The sequence below is a fragment of the Eumetopias jubatus genome, unplaced genomic scaffold, assembly GCF_037043125.1.
Source record: "Eumetopias jubatus isolate StellerSeaLion01/CBP00866 unplaced genomic scaffold, mEumJub1_p1.0 scaffold_15, whole genome shotgun sequence".
In the NCBI taxonomy this organism is placed as follows: domain Eukaryota; kingdom Metazoa; phylum Chordata; class Mammalia; order Carnivora; family Otariidae; genus Eumetopias; species Eumetopias jubatus.
Window position 1 is genome coordinate 91,271,340 of NW_028274821.1, and position 18,611 is coordinate 91,289,950.

Genomic DNA, 18,611 nt, shown 5'->3' on the forward strand with positions numbered 1-18,611 from the left:
GGGAGAAAAAGAACATCAGCACACATCGGCATTGTACACACTGGCATCTAATTTTAAATGGTATATAAACGGCTGAGAACTGATTTTTTTCCAAAACCCCAGAATAGTTTTTATTTGTTTCGTACCCACGTGAAAGTGACAGGAGCTTCCCGGCAGCTAAGCCTGCATGATTTAAGGCCCAGACCCATGTGCTGTGCGCAGCCCAAACTCCCGTTGCCTGTAATGGAGGTTGCCTGCATACATAAAGAACACGGCGTGCAGAACCCTGGGGAATAAATTTGTTCTGTTCGCTGCAGCTAGAGTCGGGATGAGTTTAGGAGGTCAGACCTATATATTTCAAAGTCCGGGACACAGAGGAAGCATCTCCCCAACTTCTGTCCACGGTGCGGTCGCCAAGAGCCTAGGATCAAGAGATTTAGGATGGGCTATGATGGGCCCTGGAGCCCTCTGCCCAGTAAATGTGGAAAGATGGGAAAACAACAGTTATTAATTTTGCTGCTGATTCCAAAGAAGGAGGTGTTGGCAGCACCTGTGAGGATGGAAGAGAACATAACTAAGTCTGCAGAGGTTGCGACTGGGACATAACATCATGAGGCCCCGCGGGGGGGACTAAGAGGAAGTGGCTCCATTGAGGGGAAAGATGACATCTGGATCTATTCTGCTGCGCTGGCGATGGTGGTGACGGTGACCGTGAGGGTGGCCGAGATGCACCACCATCACAAAGCTGCGAGTCTCTGGGGCTTGCAGCTCCAAGGTGAGCAGAGAGAGGGCAAGAGCCCGTGATGGCAAGGGTCCCAGTGAGAGCCGGGCAGGAGGGCTGGCTTGCAGGCCAGCAGCCAGGGGCACAGGGCAGAGTCCCCAGCACGGGAGGTCTGGTACCCAGAAGGGTACTGCCCAGTATGGGGGGTGGTGAGTGGGTTTCTGCACTGGGGCGGCTACACGGAGGGATGCTCTGGTGGTGGCATCGGCCAGCTCTGCCCAGGGTGATGGGGCTTCTCAGCCCTGACGAGAATCTCTGCCCCCTTTAGCTGAGCCTCCTGAACCTCCTGGATTTCACATGTGAAAACACATGCAGGGGAGTGGCCAGGCACTCTTCGTGTTCCCAGGAATGCTGCTGGCACCCAGGGGCAGAGATATTTGAAGCACGCCTAGGCTTCTGAAGACAGACAACCAACAGGCCCCAAGAACAATGGAGGATCATCACTATCTCGCTCTGCTGGAATTCTGCCAATGGGCTGCAAGTGTTGGGGGGAGGGGGTACCTTGTTGCTCTCAGTAGGGAGGGGACACCTTCTGAGCCCAGGGCAGCATCTGGGGGAGGAATTCTGCTCCCCTGCCCTTTGCCCCACTCTTCCCCAGAGAGGAGAGTCAATGGTTGGACTGGCCCCATCCCTCCGGCTCCCATCCTCCAGCTGGCTGGCCCTTGCCCCCAGTGGGGTGGGCTGCCCTCCCCATGCCTGCTTCCACTCAGTTAGGGTTCTTCCTGGGGAAGGTCTGAGGCTGGTCTCCCCATCTCTGCTGTCAGGGTGTGGCCATTTATCAGGAGAAGGGGTCTCCACTGGCTAGTCCCCAGGCCTGGACTGGGAAGCCATGTCAGGAAGGCCAAGTGTGCCCTCACAGCCCTGCCGTGTTTCCATCTGATGCCCCCAGAGAGGTCCGCCTCCCACTGGGCTCAGAACTCGGGGTGCAGGGAGGTGACCTGCACCCAGGGCCCAGATGGGTGATGGACTCGGCCTCAGGGGGCTTCGGCAGGGCTGCCAACTGCAGTGACTGGCAGATAAGCAAGGCCGTGGTTGGCCAAGCAGAGCCTCAGTGTTCAGTCTGACCTTCCCTTCAAAACCGAGCTGGGTCAGAATCATTTACATTTTCTTCCTGTTTCAGCTGGTGGCCAAGTGGGTCCCCGCCAGACCTGGGTGGCTCCGGCACCCCTCCTGTGTGAGCCCCGCGCCATGGCTCTCTCAGCAGCTTCTGCATGGCCCATGATGAGACCTCGTTAGTGGCTATGAATGTAAATGCACTCTTTGTTATCCCTGCGAGATCAGGATTAGTGAAACGGCAGAATTTATTGCTTCTGTTAGGAAGATACGGTAGTGGTTGCTGTCGTGTCTTTAATTTTGGGGGAAGCGCAGAAGCACAGAGGGCCAAGTCAACAGCAGGGCGCAGAGGAGACAATGGAGAGCAGAGCCCAGCTTTACAGGGACCGGTGTCTCCAGGCTCCTTTGGAGTCACCAAAGAACCCAAAGCAGAAACCAGTTCCGCCTCTTGCCCACCACTGGAAAGACCCTGGGGTTTATTTTCAGCAGTCGGGGGAGCAAGGGATCTGAAGGTGCCCCTGTGCTGCTGACTGTGGGGACAGAGGAAGGGGCTCTGGGACCCGGAGGGGGCGACGAAGCAGATGCTCCCCAGAGCCTCCGGAGGGCGCGCAGCCACACCTGGAACCCACACCTGGGGGCCAGGACTTCCAACTTCCAGAACGGTCAGGTAACAAAACAGGTGCTGTTTTCAACCACTGAGTCTGTCGCAGCAGCGACAGAAAATGAGAGATGGCAGGGACACAGAAGACAGCATCCAGCGCACCAGGCAGGGACGGCTCTCCCCCTGTGCCCCATTGACCCTACAGCGTCAGGGCTGTTCGCGAGCCTGCGCAGGTACGAGGGGACTCATTACGGTGTTTCTGAGGGAGGGCAAATTTGGAAACCACCTAAATGCTTACTTTTGGTAACTCCTTATTTTGAAAAAAACCCAAAAGGACAGAAAAGCTGCAAGAAGAGCCAGAGCTCCCACGTGCCCTTGCCCGAGATCTGCCGACCGTGAGCGCGGCCTCATCTGTCCGGTCACGGTCTTTCTCTCTGAACCATTACGTGCTTGTTAGTGGGGAATTAAATTGTCCTCCAGTCCGTGCAGGGGACAATTTTGCAGTAAAAATTAAAATGATATAAATCTGTGAACTTATTATATTCACCCACTTATTCAACAAATGTTCCTTAGGGTGCCAAGGACCAGCGGCGCCCACGCCTGAGAATGGGGAGTGGCATCGCGGGAAGGAGACAGCTCGGGTGTGTTCGGGCACCGGGACTCTCCGACAGCACGCCTGCCAAAGCCCCGGCTGTGCACACCACGTCCCGCCCTGTGGGAACCCTGCCCGGGAACCTAGGGACTCCCGTCCCCATCTCACCACGGAGAGGCCTCAGGCTCTGACAAGGGCTGCATGGCTCTCACCGGGGCAGCTCCGGGATCCGAACCAGACAGGGTGGCACCGAAGCGCACACTGGCTTTCATTCCTGCCTGGAGCTTCCTGCTTCTACTGCCTTTGCTTTATACCCTCGTGATGGAGGGATGAACAGACTCTCGTCCACCTGCCTCTATGCAGATCACTGTGTCCAAAGGAGCTGACCCCGCCTCACCTGAACCTCATGCTGGGGGAATGGAGAGTCTTAAAGGGGGCTTGGGAGATCCAAGCCAGGACACGGTCCCAGGGGGCCCTCAGCTGATGGGTTAGGAGTAAGCTGCCTGTTCTCAGGCTCATCCCCCAAACTGCTCTACCCAGAAAATGGTAGAAGACAACCAACAAGCCCTCTGCTGGGAGGGTGTCCTCATCAAGGCACGCATTGTCTCCACAGGGCAGCTTTTGTTCTGGGTTTTCTCCACAAGGACACGTTCCCAGAAGACCTGGTGACTGCACCGGGGAGTGACAGTGCTTTAGGCAGGAGAGGAAGATATGAGGGTGTGTGCGGCGCCCTGCCCAGGGAGGGAACACCACGTCCGGAGGGGCTCCGATGTGAACTGGCCGTGCAGCCTCAGCAGCCTGGCCCCTTCTCCATGGCTCATCTGTGGGCCCAGGAAACTGACCTAGAACGATCTCACGGGCGCCCTTCCTGGGGCTGACGGAGAACGCTTCCAGACAGTAGATCACAGAGGGGCCTGAAAGGACGATATGGGCCCGCCTCCCTCCTCCAAGCCCCTGAGGACCAGTGGCCACTCAACCCTGGTATCTGCAAAGCTGTCTGAACTTTCTGGCTCTTGACTTCTGCTTAAATCAGAATATTGGCCCATAGTAATTCTGTATGCCCAATAATCAAGGATGTGGGCAGCTGTGTGGCCTCTCCTGGCTCGCAATTTTAAGAGTTCTCGCTTACGGAAAGCATACATCCTCGAGAAACAGAAATATCCCCAACCTCCAGGGATAACACACCATGGCTACCCTCCCCCGCCCCAGCCCAGCTCGGGGCCCCGGGCCCTGCCGGGGAGCAAAGGCAGAGCCTCTGCTGACAGGAAAGCCCAGTTTCCATTTCCCAGCTACTGTCCCCGGGCCGAGCCCCCCGGTGCCTGGCGAGCCTCATCCGGCACAATCTGCCCCCCGGAGCCCGAGCGGCCATGGCCGTTGAGCAATGTGTGGCCTACCTGCCATCTCCTTCTGAAAATAGGGCTGGATGAGCTCCCCGAATTTTGACTCATCTGCTACAGCCTCTTTCAACAGTTGCCCACAGTGGACTGGAGGAGAGAGGAACAGAAAGGCATCCATTAAATTTTCAACAGAAGGAAGAACCAGAAAAAAAAAGAAGCCCTGGGGGAAAAAAGGTCACTGAGAAACATATAAAAGGGTTTTTCTGAGTGTGGGTGTGTGTCCAAGTGAAAGCAACTATCAAAAAGAACCTGGGGAATAAAAAAGAAGCTGAGGAGGAAGGTGCAGAATGAAAGGAATGCATTTGGCCGAGAAGGGATTAAAATTGGATGGTGCGGGGAGGACACGACGAGACGTGCCACCCACGGGCTCCCGCAGGGCCTCACTCAGCCCGGAATCGCGACGCTACTCTGCCCGGAGCCGGGGAGAGCCACCTGTTTGCTCGTGTCCACACCGTTGTTGCGCCGGGGAGGCTGGGGGAGCTCGCTGTCCCCACAGACCTTCCCGTGGGCCAGGCGTTCCCATGGGACACCGGCTATGTTTACAGGAGAGATGGCCGCGCTCATAACTAAGGCAGCTCGCTGGGGTTGCCCGGCCAGTAGCCACCAACCGTCTTCGGATGTATGGCCCATGCAGACAGGAGCCTTTCTCTCGTGAGCCCCATCGGGTCTCCAGACCCCAGCCGTGGCCACCACACGGACACCGGCGAGCCAGAGCTGGTGGCTTGCACAAACCCAGCCTATGCTGTCCTTGGCGGTGAGCCGCTAAGAGCCCAAGCTGGAAGGTTCGGCTACGTTTCCATGACGGGTTGACTGCACAGTCTTGCTTTTCTTAACTTTAAGACCAAGGGGTTTTCTTTATATATTAAAGAAACCAAACACCACTCCTAAAATTAAGGGAAAACGGTGAATGTTTAAGAGCACGACCATCACCAAAGCCTCACCTCTTCGAGTGATGTGCTTGACTCACTGTGTGAAGGACAGCAGTGATCACATTGAAAGTGGCTGGCAGTGCCACTTGCTGAGGGAACAGGGGGGATGATGAAGGCCAGCGGGGACTGAGACCTTTCTACATGCCAAGCACTGTGCTCAGTATGCAAAGGGATGGAGCAACCTGTCCCAGGTCATAGAACCACTAGGCAGCCAAGCTGGGATTCTAACCCATGGCTGTGTGATATCAAACCCACACTTTGCTTCCATTTCTGGCCAGATGTCATATGTACCTTCTGCTATAAAACTGACCAAAATATGTGAAACAACTCTTTTCAGGCACTGGACTCCTCACAGCATGGGGCTGTGACCCTTGAGAGAAGCGGGAGACACCCTGAGTCCCACCTGCCCCCTGGATTTCTATCTACAAGCACTTTTTAAAAAAATTTTTATTGTTATGTTAATCACCATACATTACATCATTAGTTTTTGATGTCCTATAAGCACTTTTTAAACCACAGCACAGCACAGGAGAAGGGGAGACAAACTCAGAACAGCGGGAAGCAAAGACTGGATTGAGAGCTGGGATTTGGGGAACCTGGAATAGAAGAGAGCTGTGCAGAGAAGTAGCTTCAGAAGTCCTCATGGGGACTCACTGGGGTCTTTGGTCAATGCAAAGCTTCACACGTGGTGGGTGAGACTGCCCTCACCCAGGCCCTGCAGAGAAAAGCTCCCTGGAGGCTGTGCAGTGAGGGGGAGGCACACAGTGCAGGGGGTCGTTGATGCACGGACAGCTGGGGAGAGAGGCGGGGCCGGGGCCCGGTCAGCCGAGACTCCGGGTATGAGGGCCCACGCGCCCAAGAGGACGCACACTCTGGCGGCACCTGAACAAACACTGAGAGTCAGCCTCCACGGGAATCAAGCTGATCCTGCAGCAAGTTAACTGCCTGTTAGAACTCAACTCTTAACTCAATGTTCTTAAAGCAGAACCATACAATCCAGACTTTCAGCAATGGGGGAACCACAATGTCTAGTATATAATAAAAAACTACTTGAGATGCAAAAATCAATCAATCAGTTGGCGGGGATGTGGAGAAAGGGGAACCCTCCTACACTGTTGGTGGGAATGCAAGCTGGTGCGACCACTCTGGAAAACAGTATGGAGGTTCCTCAAACAGTTGAAAATAGAGGTACCGTAGGATCCAGCAATTGCACTACTGGGTATTTACCACAAAGATACAAATGTAGGGATCCGAAGGGGTACGTGCACCCTGGTGTTTATAGCAGCAATGTCCACAATAGCGAAACTGTGGAAAGAGCCAAGATGTCCATCGACAGATGAATGGATAAAGAAGATGTGGTATACATACACAATGGAATATTATGCAGCCATCAAAAGGAATGAGATCTTGCCATTTGCAATGACGTGGATGGAACTGGAGGGTGTTATGCTGAGTGAAATAAGTCAATCAGAGAAAGACAAGTATCATATGACCTCACTGATATGAGGAATTCTTAATATCAGGAAACAAACTGAGTGTTGTTGGAGTGGTGGGGGGTGGGAAGGATGGGGTGGCTGGGTGATAGACAGTGGATAGGGTATGTGCTATGGTGAGCGCTGTGAATTGTGCAAGACTGTTGAATCACAGATCTGTACTTCTGAAACAGATAATGCAACATATGTTAAGAAAAAAGAAAAAGAAGAAGATAGCAAGAGGGGAAGAATGAAGGGGAGTAAGTCAGAGGGGGAGACGAACCATGACAGACGATGGACTCTGAAAAACAAACTGAGGATTCTAGAGGGGAGGAGGGTGGGGGGATGGGTTAGCCTGGTGATGGGTATTAAAGAGGGCACGTTCTGCGTGGAGCACTGGGTGTTACGCACAAACAATGAATCATGGAACACTACATCAAGAACTAATGATGTAATGTATGGTGATTAACATAACAATAAAAAAATTTTAAAAAATCAATCAATCAATCAGGAAAGTGTGATCCCTACAAAGAGAGAAAACAGGCTACAGAATCAGATCAAGAGATGACATGGATGTCAGAACAAGCACATGAGAACTACACAACAGCTATTATAAATATGTTTAAAACTGTAAAGGAAAAGACAGTTAACTGAGTGAACAGGTGGGAATCCCAGCAGAGAAATGGAAACTATATGAAAGAACCAGATGCAAATTCTAGACTGGAAAATACAGTATCTTAAGTGGAAAAATCCTTGGATAAGCTACAATCCATGAATCTGAAGAGAGGAAAACAGGCCATAGGAAGTATCCAAACCGAGGCAAAGAGAAGGTTAAGGGAGAATAGAAAGAATAGACCCATAGGACCCCGTGGACAGTATCAGTTAGTCTCACATGTGTAATCAGAGTTCCAGAAGGAGAGAGAGGGAGAGGGAGGGAAGGAGAGAGGGAGAGAGAATGGGAGGGAAGTGGGGGGGATAGGGAAGAATGGGGGGAGGGAGTGAGGAAGAGAGAGGGAGGGACATGGGGGGACAGAGAGGCAGAAAAACATTTTTGAGAAAATAATGGCAAGAGAATTTCAAAAACTGAAGAAAAATATTTCAAAATGTGGTGAAAAATATCAATCCACAGATCCGAGAATCTCGGCGACCCAAGCAGAATAAACATAAAGTAAACCCCACCTTGATACTTGATAGTTAAATTTCTGAAAACCAAAGACAAAGAGAAAATACTGAAAGCAGCTGGGTGGGGGACATGCTTTATATGTAGGGAACAGAGGATAAAAATAATCTCCAAGTTCTCATCAGAAGCAACGCAAGCCGTAAGACAATGGGATGACATGTTTAAAGCACTAAGAGGAAAACACCTGTCAACATAGATTTCTTTTCTTTTCTTTTCTTTTTTAAAAGATTTTATTTATTCATTTGAGACACAGAGATACAGAGAGAGAGAGATACAGAGAGAGAGGGCATGAGCAGGGAGAGAGGCAGAGGGAGAGGGAGAAGCAGGCTCCTGGCTGAGCAGGGAGCCAAACGCGGGGCTTGATCCCAGGACCCTGGGATCGTGACCTGAGCCGAAGGCAGATGCCTAACCATCTGAGCCACCCAGGCGCCCTCAACATAGATTTCTATGTGCAGGAGAAGCGTCCTTCAAGAATGAAGGCAGAATAAAGACATTTTCAGCAGATGAAAGCTGAATTTGTCACCAGCAGACCTGCACTACAAGAAATGTTAAAGGAAGTTCTTTAGGCGGAAAGAGAATGATATCAGATGGAAATGTAGATCTAAACAAACAGGTGTTGATATGTGTGGGTACCTAACAGAGCCTTTCCCCCTCATTTCTTCCCTTAAAAAACGAAATGACTAAAGCAAAAATAATTGCAATATATTGTAGAGTTTATAACATGTAGAAATAAAATGTATGACCAAAAATAGCACACCGGAGAGGAGCAAGGTAAGTGGAAAGACGTCTGCTGTGGGTTCTCCTGTTACTGTTATTATTATATACACATAATAGCATATATATTAATTATATATATTAATATATATATTAATAACTTCTGTTATTAACTCAAGGCACACCATGAGGAATAAATGATGCTATGTGACCCCTACAGCAACCACTAACAAAACAAAGCAAAGAGATACAGCTGAAAAGGCAATGGAGGAAATAAAATGCATTACTGAACAACATCTGGTTAATCCAACAGTTAGCATGAAAGGAGGAACAGAGAAGAGGTAACGGAAGGCAAAAAACCAGAACGGTAGGCTTGAAGCCATACTAAAAACTACTTAAAATAGAGATGAACTGAACCCTTCGATTAAAAGGCAGAAAATGTCAGACTGGATTTTTAAGAAAGAAAGACCCAAGTACACGTTGTGTACAAGACACATATTTAGAATATAAGACACAGATAATTTAAAAGAAAAAGGACAATATATACCATCCGGACACTCATCATAAGAGAGCCGGAGGGGCTCCGTGACTATCAGACAGTACTCTTCAAGCAAGGGCATTACCGGAGACACGGCAGAGCATTTCCTAAGGAGAAAGGGGTCATTTCATCACGAAGACACAGCAGTCCTCAGTGTACATGCTCCCTGTAACGTGGCTTCAAATGACATGAGGCAGAGACTGGCAGAGCAGAAGACTCGTCCACAATCAGAGATGGAGATTTTAATGTATCTCCCTCGGTAACTGAAATCATAGTAGTGAGAAATCATAAAGGACAGGGAAGAACTGCACACACCCATCAAACATCTTATCCTAACTGACATTGGTGGAGCAGTATTACCCACCGAGGCCAGAGTACATATTCTTTTCAAGTGCACATGGAATCCACCCATAGAGACCCCATGCTGAGCCATAAAAAAGTATCAGTAAATTTCAAAGGACTGAAACCATATAAGGTACGTTCTCTGAGCACAATAGAATTAGAAATCAATACTCCTCCCCCAAATCTGGAAAATTCCCAAATACCTGGAAATTAAGCGATACACTTATACATAATACTTAAGTCAAAAAAGAAACCATGATGAGCGTCTGACTCTTGGTTTCAGCTCAGGTTGTGATGTCAGGGTCATGGGATCGAGCCCCACGTCAGGCTCCACGCTCAGCGTGGTCTGCTTGAGATCCTCTTTCCCTCTGCCCCTCCCTCTCGTGTTCCCTCTCTCTCTCAAATGAATAAATAAAGAAAAAGAAACCACAAGGCAGGTAAGAAAATATTTTGAACTGAATGATAAAACACAACACATTAAAATTTTGTGAGATGCAGCTAAAGAAGGGCTTAGAGGAAAATGTGGAGTGTTCAGGGCTTATATTAGGAAAGAATGGTTTAAAACTCCTGCCTACAACCACCTCGCTCCACAATGTCCTGTGAAGAAAACACTGTAACAGTCTCCTCTCTCCTAATGGCTCCAGACACAGTCAGACCTGGAACTACACTGGGTAAACTCATCTCATCTTGTTCACTCCCCCCCCCCCAGCCCAGCCCTGCACTTATGGATCCTTATGTTCCACCCTGGTTCTTTCTACACCTTTCCTGCACTGCGTAGAATAGGCATTCAATGAGGATGATTATGATATATGTATTTTAATTAAAAAAAAAAACTTTAAGTAATCTTTATACCCAACGTGGGGCTCAAACTCACAACTCCGAGATCAAGAGCCACACGTTCTACCAACTGAGCCAGCCAGCTGCCCCTATGATCATGATATTTTAATAAAATTCTTCATGGTGGTCTCTGGTCAGAAAATTCATGCTCATTGCAAAAAAAAAAAAAAATCAGAGTTGTATAACATGCCACTGTACAGAGACAGCCAGTTTGATGTGTGGATGTTCCTTCAGATGGTTTCTGAGCGAACACTAACACACTTTTTAAACAAAAATGAGATCATCCCCTGAACACTGTTGAATGACTGGCTCTCCACCCCCTCCCTCATTAAACAACAGACCACGGACATCGAGTCACTTTACAGGTTTCTTTTTAAGAGCTGCCTCTTCGTTTTAACTAATAATGACATAATTAGTGCTCTAGTACATGGGTTTCCCACAGCTTACCTAACTATCCCTCTTATTAACAGAGTTCAGGTTGCCCTGACTTTCATGATGCCCCCTCACATCTGTTGTTCAATGTCTGAGGGTTTCAGTAGAATCGAATCCACAGAGTGAAGTCACTGGATCCCAGGATTTGCGGGGTTCACACCAACGGTGCCTCTGTCTTCCAAAAAGTTGTGCCTTTTTATATTCTCACCGATTATAAACCCAAGTCTTCCGATCAACCTTGTTGGCGTGAACATTGGGTTGCTTGCTTGTTCAGAGCTGTTTTCCTGTCACATGGGGAGATAGGAGCCGAGCTGGGGGTGGCCACGGGGGAGCAGGCAGCTCCAGGAGCCCTGGGCGCACACAGGCCTCTGCAGAGAACCCTCTGTGGACAGCGCCTCTGCCAACTGGAGCTCCCTCAGATGGGTTTACTGAATTCTCGTGATGTCTTGTCCTTACATAGAACGCCTTCGAGAAATGTGAACTTTCTGAGTTAGCTCAATTACCGAAAAAAAGCCCCCAAATGGCTCTTTAGCTACAAAGCAGAAACCGAGATAAGCGTTTCTGTTTTCATTTTTGGAAGAAATCTAAGCCTATAATTTCATTTTTCGTGATTGGTATGCGGAAAACAATGTAAAGTGAAAAATGTTTTTCTTGAATGACTGTCGGCATAAACAGCATACGGCACTCAACGGTCACTGAAATAAGGCTGTGTGCCGTATTAGGTATTGTGCTGAGGGTTGAGGCTTTTAGAGGTGCCCCTCCGCCATTGCCGCCCTTGGCGCCACAGTCCCCTCCATATACACGTGGGTGCAGGGGCAAGCAGGCAAGTGCTCACTCCTACCAAAGGAGCCACAACCACAGCTGCAAATTCAGCCTTATAATACTTCAAGAGGTAAAACCCAAAGAAGGAATTACCTGAATAATTCAGTTTAAATTAAAAAAAAAAAAAAAATCCATGCAAGCAAAAGCATTTTTCATCCTGAGGTGCCCAGAGTGTTTTTCCATGCTAATCGAACCAGAGTATGACTATTTAGTGTTTTCACAAGACTACTAATAGGACTAACACTGTTTTTCATTACTAATCAGAATAGTCACTCAGTTCCCTAGCTTCATGTTAGGGGTACGATTTTTGTTACTGACTCCTGTCAGTGGCTTCGGGATTTTATATTGGAGGAGACCCACTTGAAAAGTGTCTTTACTGAAAACTTGATCCTCCCGGGGTGGCACATACATATTCGTGTGTGTTTGTATACACATGTATTTGATGGTGTATCTGCAGAATTTGGAGGCATATATATGCATGTTTTTATATTTGGGGCACAGGACTCTTTTTTTCTTCATAACTAGAGGTGACTCGGCCTTGTGGAGCATTTCCTGGAAGTGGTGTGGGTGGCGAGGGTGGTTCTTGCTTCTTCTTCCTTTCCCCTCCTATCCTCCGGAAGGCAGGCTGGCATCCCCGCCTGCCTGGGACCACCTCGGGACAGGCCTGGAGAACTGATTTCAATATTTTCTCTCTTCCTGGTAAAATATTTACTGAAACTGTATGAGCCAGGCGTCATCGTCTGGTTCAGAAATTGTTTGCCTACAAGCACGCTGACCTGGGGGGTGGGGAGTGGGGGGTAGCCAAACAAGACCAGAGAAAAGAAATCAACAGCAGCACTGGATTATACAAGAACTGTGGCTTGCAGGGAGGCCGAGGGGGCTGGGGGAAGAGCCCCTGGTGCAGAATCACCACTGCTCCAAAGGCTAGAACAAATGAAGATTGGAAAATGTGCTGGCTCTCTGGGCGGCAAACACGTTTTTAGTGGTTAATGTTTTTATGGCCATGTTCTTTGTGAGGAACAAAGCTGCTCCGTGCAAAGATGGACTACCTGAACGTGTTGACAGCAGAGAGCAAGAAGAGAAGCGAGACTGATCTCCTCACCACCCTCCTAAGGCTGGAAAGCTTGGGAGGGCAGGGGGGCTGGGGAAGTTTCTGGAAACAGGGCACAGCCGGGGCACTCACCGTTGACAAGGCCGTATTTCTGGGCCAGGAGGGCCGCCTGCAGACTTTTCCCACTGCCCATGGGCCCACAAAGCAGCACCCGTGGGGTGAACGGGGCATTAGATCGATGGTTGGTTTGGACATAGGTCAGAGCTGGAAAGAGAGGATGTGAAGATAGTAAACTCAGGTCCTAAAGAAAGGGAAAGCAGCTGACATCACCCGTGCTCAGGCTCTTTTAATGGCAGTGATGATTTCTCTCACTTACAGGTGGAAACCCTCTGTGGGGCAGCGAGCGGCCATGGGGCGGGGCCGCGGGGAAGGGGGAGGATTTCCGATTCAGGCCTGGGCCCAAAGGCGGACGGGACCATGGATCCCCAGAAGCCACCCTCGGAGCACCGTCCACCCTGCATTTCCCTCCTGGTTGAAGGGGGGCGGGGTGTGCTGTCGGGTGGCTGGTCCCAAGACACAGGACACACACTGTTGGGTTGGGATGTTTCCAAACTGAATCCGGGCTGCACCTCCAGCCTGAAGCCCGGGACCAGGCCGGTCTCCCAGTGTCAGATGCAGACTTTGATAAATGCAACAGGCCTTGCGGGAGCCTTGCGCACAGGGACTCCTAAAGGACCTGGAAATTGGTAGAGAATAATTTCAGCTGCGCTCCATTGATTCCCAACTTTGTCGGGAGTCTCCAAAGAGGCAGTGATCAAACAGGTCCCGGGCGTGGGCAGATGTAGCCGTGCACCTGGCCCATGGCGTGTCCCGGCATTTGATGAACAAAGAAGAAGGGACACATGGGGCCAGCGTCCCCAACACAGAGGTGGCTGCACCATGGAGGGCACTGGATGCCAAAAGCTACGGAACATCCAACAGGTCACCATGACCTGAGCAGCTGAGGAGGCAGTTATGGGGCAGCTGCTTGGCACCTGCTGAGGCCGAGGGCTGGTGCCAGCTCCCCAGCCACCCACACCAAAACAGGGTCTCCCTCCCCCAGCCTCGCCTCCTGCCAGGGACCCAGACCATCCTACACAAGGTCAGCCATGCACGGCCCTCTGATGGTTGTCCTGCCCTCAGATGGGTTCCACCCTGGCAAGGGGCTGAGCCACCATGCCACCTTCAGGGACCTGGCCCCCCTCAAACAAGGGACAGGGGCTGCGGGGTTTGCTGATCTCGCACCCATGACATTTGGGGCACATCCACCAGGTGCCAGGAGCACACTTCTGAGTTGTGACAACCACAGATGTCCCCGGGGTGGGAGTAGGGGCAAACGAGAAGCGAGAAGCCCTGGGATGTTCTCTGTATGGATTTTGACCTCTCGAATCTTTGTAGGATATTTAATTGGAAGGATCATTATAGATACAATTCCCCTCATCTTTAGAACTAAGGGCACAGGTAAGTTAATCAACTGTCTTAAAGGTTGTGATATTGATCATCATCATAACGTCATACACACCAGCTTGTGTTAACTGCTAAGCTAAATACTCTGCGGGCACTATCTCGTTCCAGTGGTGCAACATTCCCCCGAGAGATGTATTATTCTTGCCCCATTCGACAGAGAGCTGGCAGGGCTGGGGGCACTCTCCAAAACCCACTGCCTGGGTAACATTTTCTGCCCCCGAGAATAAGCTGGAGGAAGGCATTCCAGCCCGCCAGAACTGCCATGATCCGGCACATCCGAAATGCACAAACACTACCGGCAAAGCAGCCTGCTTACAAATGATGCTTAATTTACAGTAAATAACTAAGTTAATTAGAAGTAATGATCCCCCAGACAGTCTCAACATCTAATTATTCTTTTTAAAAATATGTGGTTGCTGGATGCACTGCAGAGAGATTAAAAAAAACAACACAGAGAGAATTTTGCATTCCAATTTCCAATTTATCTGTCTGCATTATTAATTAATAATAATTAATATGCAGACACTCACATTTTTATTTACAATTCCAGGCATGAATTCTTTATGAACGATCATATGAACTTTTAAATTTAATTAAGTAATTTGGAAGTAATTAATGTGTAAATTCAGAATCATGCCATAAGATAAATGTGGTGGTTGTTTATCTTCAGAGCGCAGTGCTTGCTACTAAAGACCCTTCCGAGATGCAAAACCGCTGGAAAACGGTACGGTATCCACAGCCTGGCTGTTTCAGCGATATTTTCTAGACACCGCCCCACAGGCTGACTGACCCCCTCGGGGAGTGAGGCTGTGCCGCCCCTGGGATCTCGGCGGAAGTCCACCCGCAGACGGGGGCCCAGGGAACAGCCAGGCCAGGGAGCTCAGAAGCACCTCCCCACCAAAACAAAACTTTTCTTAAAGAGATTTGAGAGAATATACCAAAAAGGACCGTTGTCCATGGTCCAGTGTCTTAGACACCTGCGCCGACATTTTTATTGTGTCATTTACCCGGATTGCGTAGAAGGGGATACCTGAGTGTGGAGACTATTATAAACCACAATTCAGCTGCTCTGGGGTAGAATGGTTCTAGCTTTCCCTGGCCTTTTGGGACAGGACGTTGAGTCCCAGTAGCACTGACGTCTGACGTTACTGAGCTCTTCTCTGTCCCAGTTGCTAGATTCATGGCTGTGGATACATGATTTGCAGACTCCCGTGTAATCCTCACCCAAGCCGATGAGGAAGACACGATTTTTGTTCCCATTTTAGGGATGACAAAACTGAGGCTGAGAGAGGTAAGAGACTTGCCGGAGAGCACACAGCTGATGTGCGGTGGGGATGAGATTTGAACACAGGGCCCCTGGCTCCAGAGTCTCAGGGCTCAACCTTTACCTACACACACACGCACGCGCACGCACGCACACCTGCACGCACACGCAGGCACCTGCTCCAGCCACTTCCCGTGAACCTTTGCTATTGCTCCAACAACAGTGCAGTGGTGGGGGTGGGGCTGCTTACCCCTGCCCTAAATGGACTCAAGACCCTGAGGTGTGCCGCGGGTTGACACTGGGATGCGGAGGGTTGAGGTGCATGGGGAACCCACTGCTGTTTGTGTTTTACCCTGGTAGAAGACGTCCACACACGGCTGGTCAGCATTGATGACTTTCAGGATTTTGGGGTAAGCGGGGAGGATCCTGATGATGTTCCTGTGATATTCCAGCAGTTTCCGTGCCGTCTCTAGCTCCGAGATGCCCCCCGGCACTATCAGTCGGTTCTGAATTTCAGATTCGGAGGGCCAGTCAAAGGTGGTGTGATAAATCTCTGCAAGGGGGAGAGGTACGTGGTCAGAGTCACCTGCCCAGAGGGCTCCAAGGCCACTGCTGCATCTGGCCAGAGGTGAGCCATGTAGGGGCCGAAGCCTGTGAGAGTCCTAGGGGTATTCAGCCCCCCTAAGCTGTGCAGGATGCGCTTTGGCTCTGGAGCTGCTCTTATGCCTCTCTTAACAATAACAAAAGGATGGGGCGCCTGGGTGGCTCAGTCAGTTAAGCGACTGCCTTCGCTCGGGTCATGATCATGGGGTCCCGGGATCGAGTCCCGCATCGGGCTCCCTGCTCGGCGGGGAGTCTGCTTCTCCCTCTGACCCTCTGCCCTCTCGTGCTCTCTGTCTCTCATTCTCTCTCTCTCTCAAATAAATTAATAAAATCTTTAAAAAAAAAGTCTTAAAAAAAACAATAACAAAAGGATGAGGGGGCGCCTGCGTGGCGCTGTCGGTTGAGCGTCCGACCCTTAGTTTCCGCTAGGGTCATGGTCCTGGGGTCATGGGACTAAGCCCCGTATCGGGCTCTGGCTCAGTGCAGAGTCTGCTTGGGATTCTCTCTCCCTCTGCCCCTCCCGCTCGTGCTCTCTCTCTTTCCAAAACGAATAAATAGATCTTTACAAAAAGAACGAAGGAACGAGGATTCTCGGCACAACAGGAAGGACAGTTGCGGCTCTTGAGTGCTCACTCTGCTGGGCCACTGCATGCGCTTGTTTTCACAGCAGTCAGAGCACAAGGTAGGTCTCACCCCAGGTACAGGTAAGGAAACCGAGTCTTGGCGATGTTAGGCAACTCATCCCACATCGCACAGATGGAAAGGGCGGGGCTGGGGTCCATGAACCCAGGGCTGTCTGCTGCCAAAGCCTGAGGCCAGAGGTCGAGGGCCCCGGGCCCCTGCTGAACTGTCTGGTCTTCAAGAGCTGAGACCCAGCTCAACCAGCTCAACGTCTCCAGGGCTCCTCCTTCAGCCCCAGGGACCTCCAACTCCTCCTCTGCTGGAGTTTATCCCCTACCAAGTGACTTCCTGCTCCCAGCCCAGCCTGCAGCATCTGAGCCTCTGTGGCCCCCACGGGGCCCTCTGCGGGCGCCCCAAGTGGAAAAGGGCTCAGTAAACGGTGGGTGATGATCACGGATCAGCGATCATCTCTGAAGCTCCAAGGAGTAGGGTGGGGCTGGAGATGGCATACCTCTCGTTTGAGGGTCGATTCTCTTCCCCAAGTTTCTCTCAATCAGGACAGTGTCTGGAGCGCTCAGCACAACTGGGCAGAAAAGGAAGACAGCACCACCAGGCATGTTGGGCAGCAGGTCCCAGACATTTGAATCTCGTGGGCTGATAACTTGTCTTAGGTCTCCCTTGCTGTGGGATGACACTAACACAAGCACCATCTCCCACCCCCATGAGTCCCGTAGAGGGATCGCGGCACCAAACCACGAAGATACTCTCAGCACAGCGGGCAGCCCACGCTTGCATATTTCACCTAACAACTTTCACTGGAATAACGCTCCGAGGAATGTCTTTGTGCGAAACGCTCTGGCCATATTTTGGACTATTTCCTCAGGTCTCTCAGATGTGGGATTCCTGGAACAAGGAACCACCAGGTCAAAACAAAACCCCATTCTTCTAGGAGCAATCCCCAAATGCCTTTAGCTTGATGAAAAATTCAACTGTGTTGTCCTTGTTCCTGCTGGGTCTTGGCTGGTACAGAGCTGAGGGCGGGCGCTGGGAGGTGATACAGAGCAGGGTGCTCACTCATGGGGTGTGGGGACTGCCACCCTGGCCGGAGGGCCCCTCGCAGGCTACTCACTGACATGTCTGGGGGTGATCCCGAGGGTCTGGATCGACAGGGCCTGCTCCCGAGTTTCAGGGATGCCATCCAGAATCCAGCCCTAGGCAGAGAATTTGGAAAGGTGCTCATCTATTTTTACTTTTTAGATTTTTTTGGAATTATAAAAGGAATAACACAGCTTTATAGAGAAACTAGAACTTGTTAAAACAAAAGGAAGTAAATGTTTCTGATAGCCACATCACCCAGCTTAACAAGTACTCCCTATTATTACATTCCCTTCTGAATCTTACATTTATGACTATAATCACAACATAGATATTTGATGTCCTGATTTTGTCCATCACCCATTATGGCTACCAAAACACTGCCTCCTATCAGCACGCCTCTGCATTGCCACGATTTTCAGTGTCTACACAACGTCCCACCCAGTGAGCACGCCATAGTTGCTTAGCCATACCCCATGACAGAACATTTCAACCGCTAACAACTCTCATGATCGTAATAATGTTGTGATGAACAGCTCTGCGCGTATGGCTCTTCCTACGTTGTGGATTATTTCCTAAAGGGAGTTTCTTGGATGGGGGATCCTGGGAGGAACCACCTGAGTCAACATGAAACCCCACTTTTCTTAAGAACAAGCCTCAGGGCGCCCGGGGTGCTCAGTTGGTTGAGCGTCTGCCTTCGGCTCCAGTCATGATCCCGGATCCTGGGATCGAGTTCCACGTTGGGCTCCCTGGGTCTGCTTCTCCCTCTGCCCTGCTGCTCCCCCTGCTCGTGCTCACTCTC

General features: G+C 50.5%; 1 protein-coding gene across 3 annotated transcripts in view; it reads right to left on the minus strand.

The window, feature by feature from the left end:
- AK8 (adenylate kinase 8) overlaps window positions 1–18,611 on the minus strand; it is a 118,024-nt gene that overhangs the window by 60,055 nt on the left and 39,358 nt on the right. For all 3 annotated transcript variants that reach the window (XM_028090578.2, XM_088018879.1, XM_028090577.2), the window contains 5 exons: window positions 17,844–17,925; window positions 17,226–17,297; window positions 15,843–16,043; window positions 12,853–12,984; window positions 4,401–4,490 (listed from right to left, as the gene is read on the minus strand). In XM_028090578.2, coding sequence (XP_027946379.1) covers window positions 4,401–4,490; window positions 12,853–12,984; window positions 15,843–16,043; window positions 17,226–17,297; window positions 17,844–17,925 — 577 coding nt within the window. The remainder of the gene's footprint in view (window positions 1–4,400; window positions 4,491–12,852; window positions 12,985–15,842; window positions 16,044–17,225; window positions 17,298–17,843; window positions 17,926–18,611) is intronic.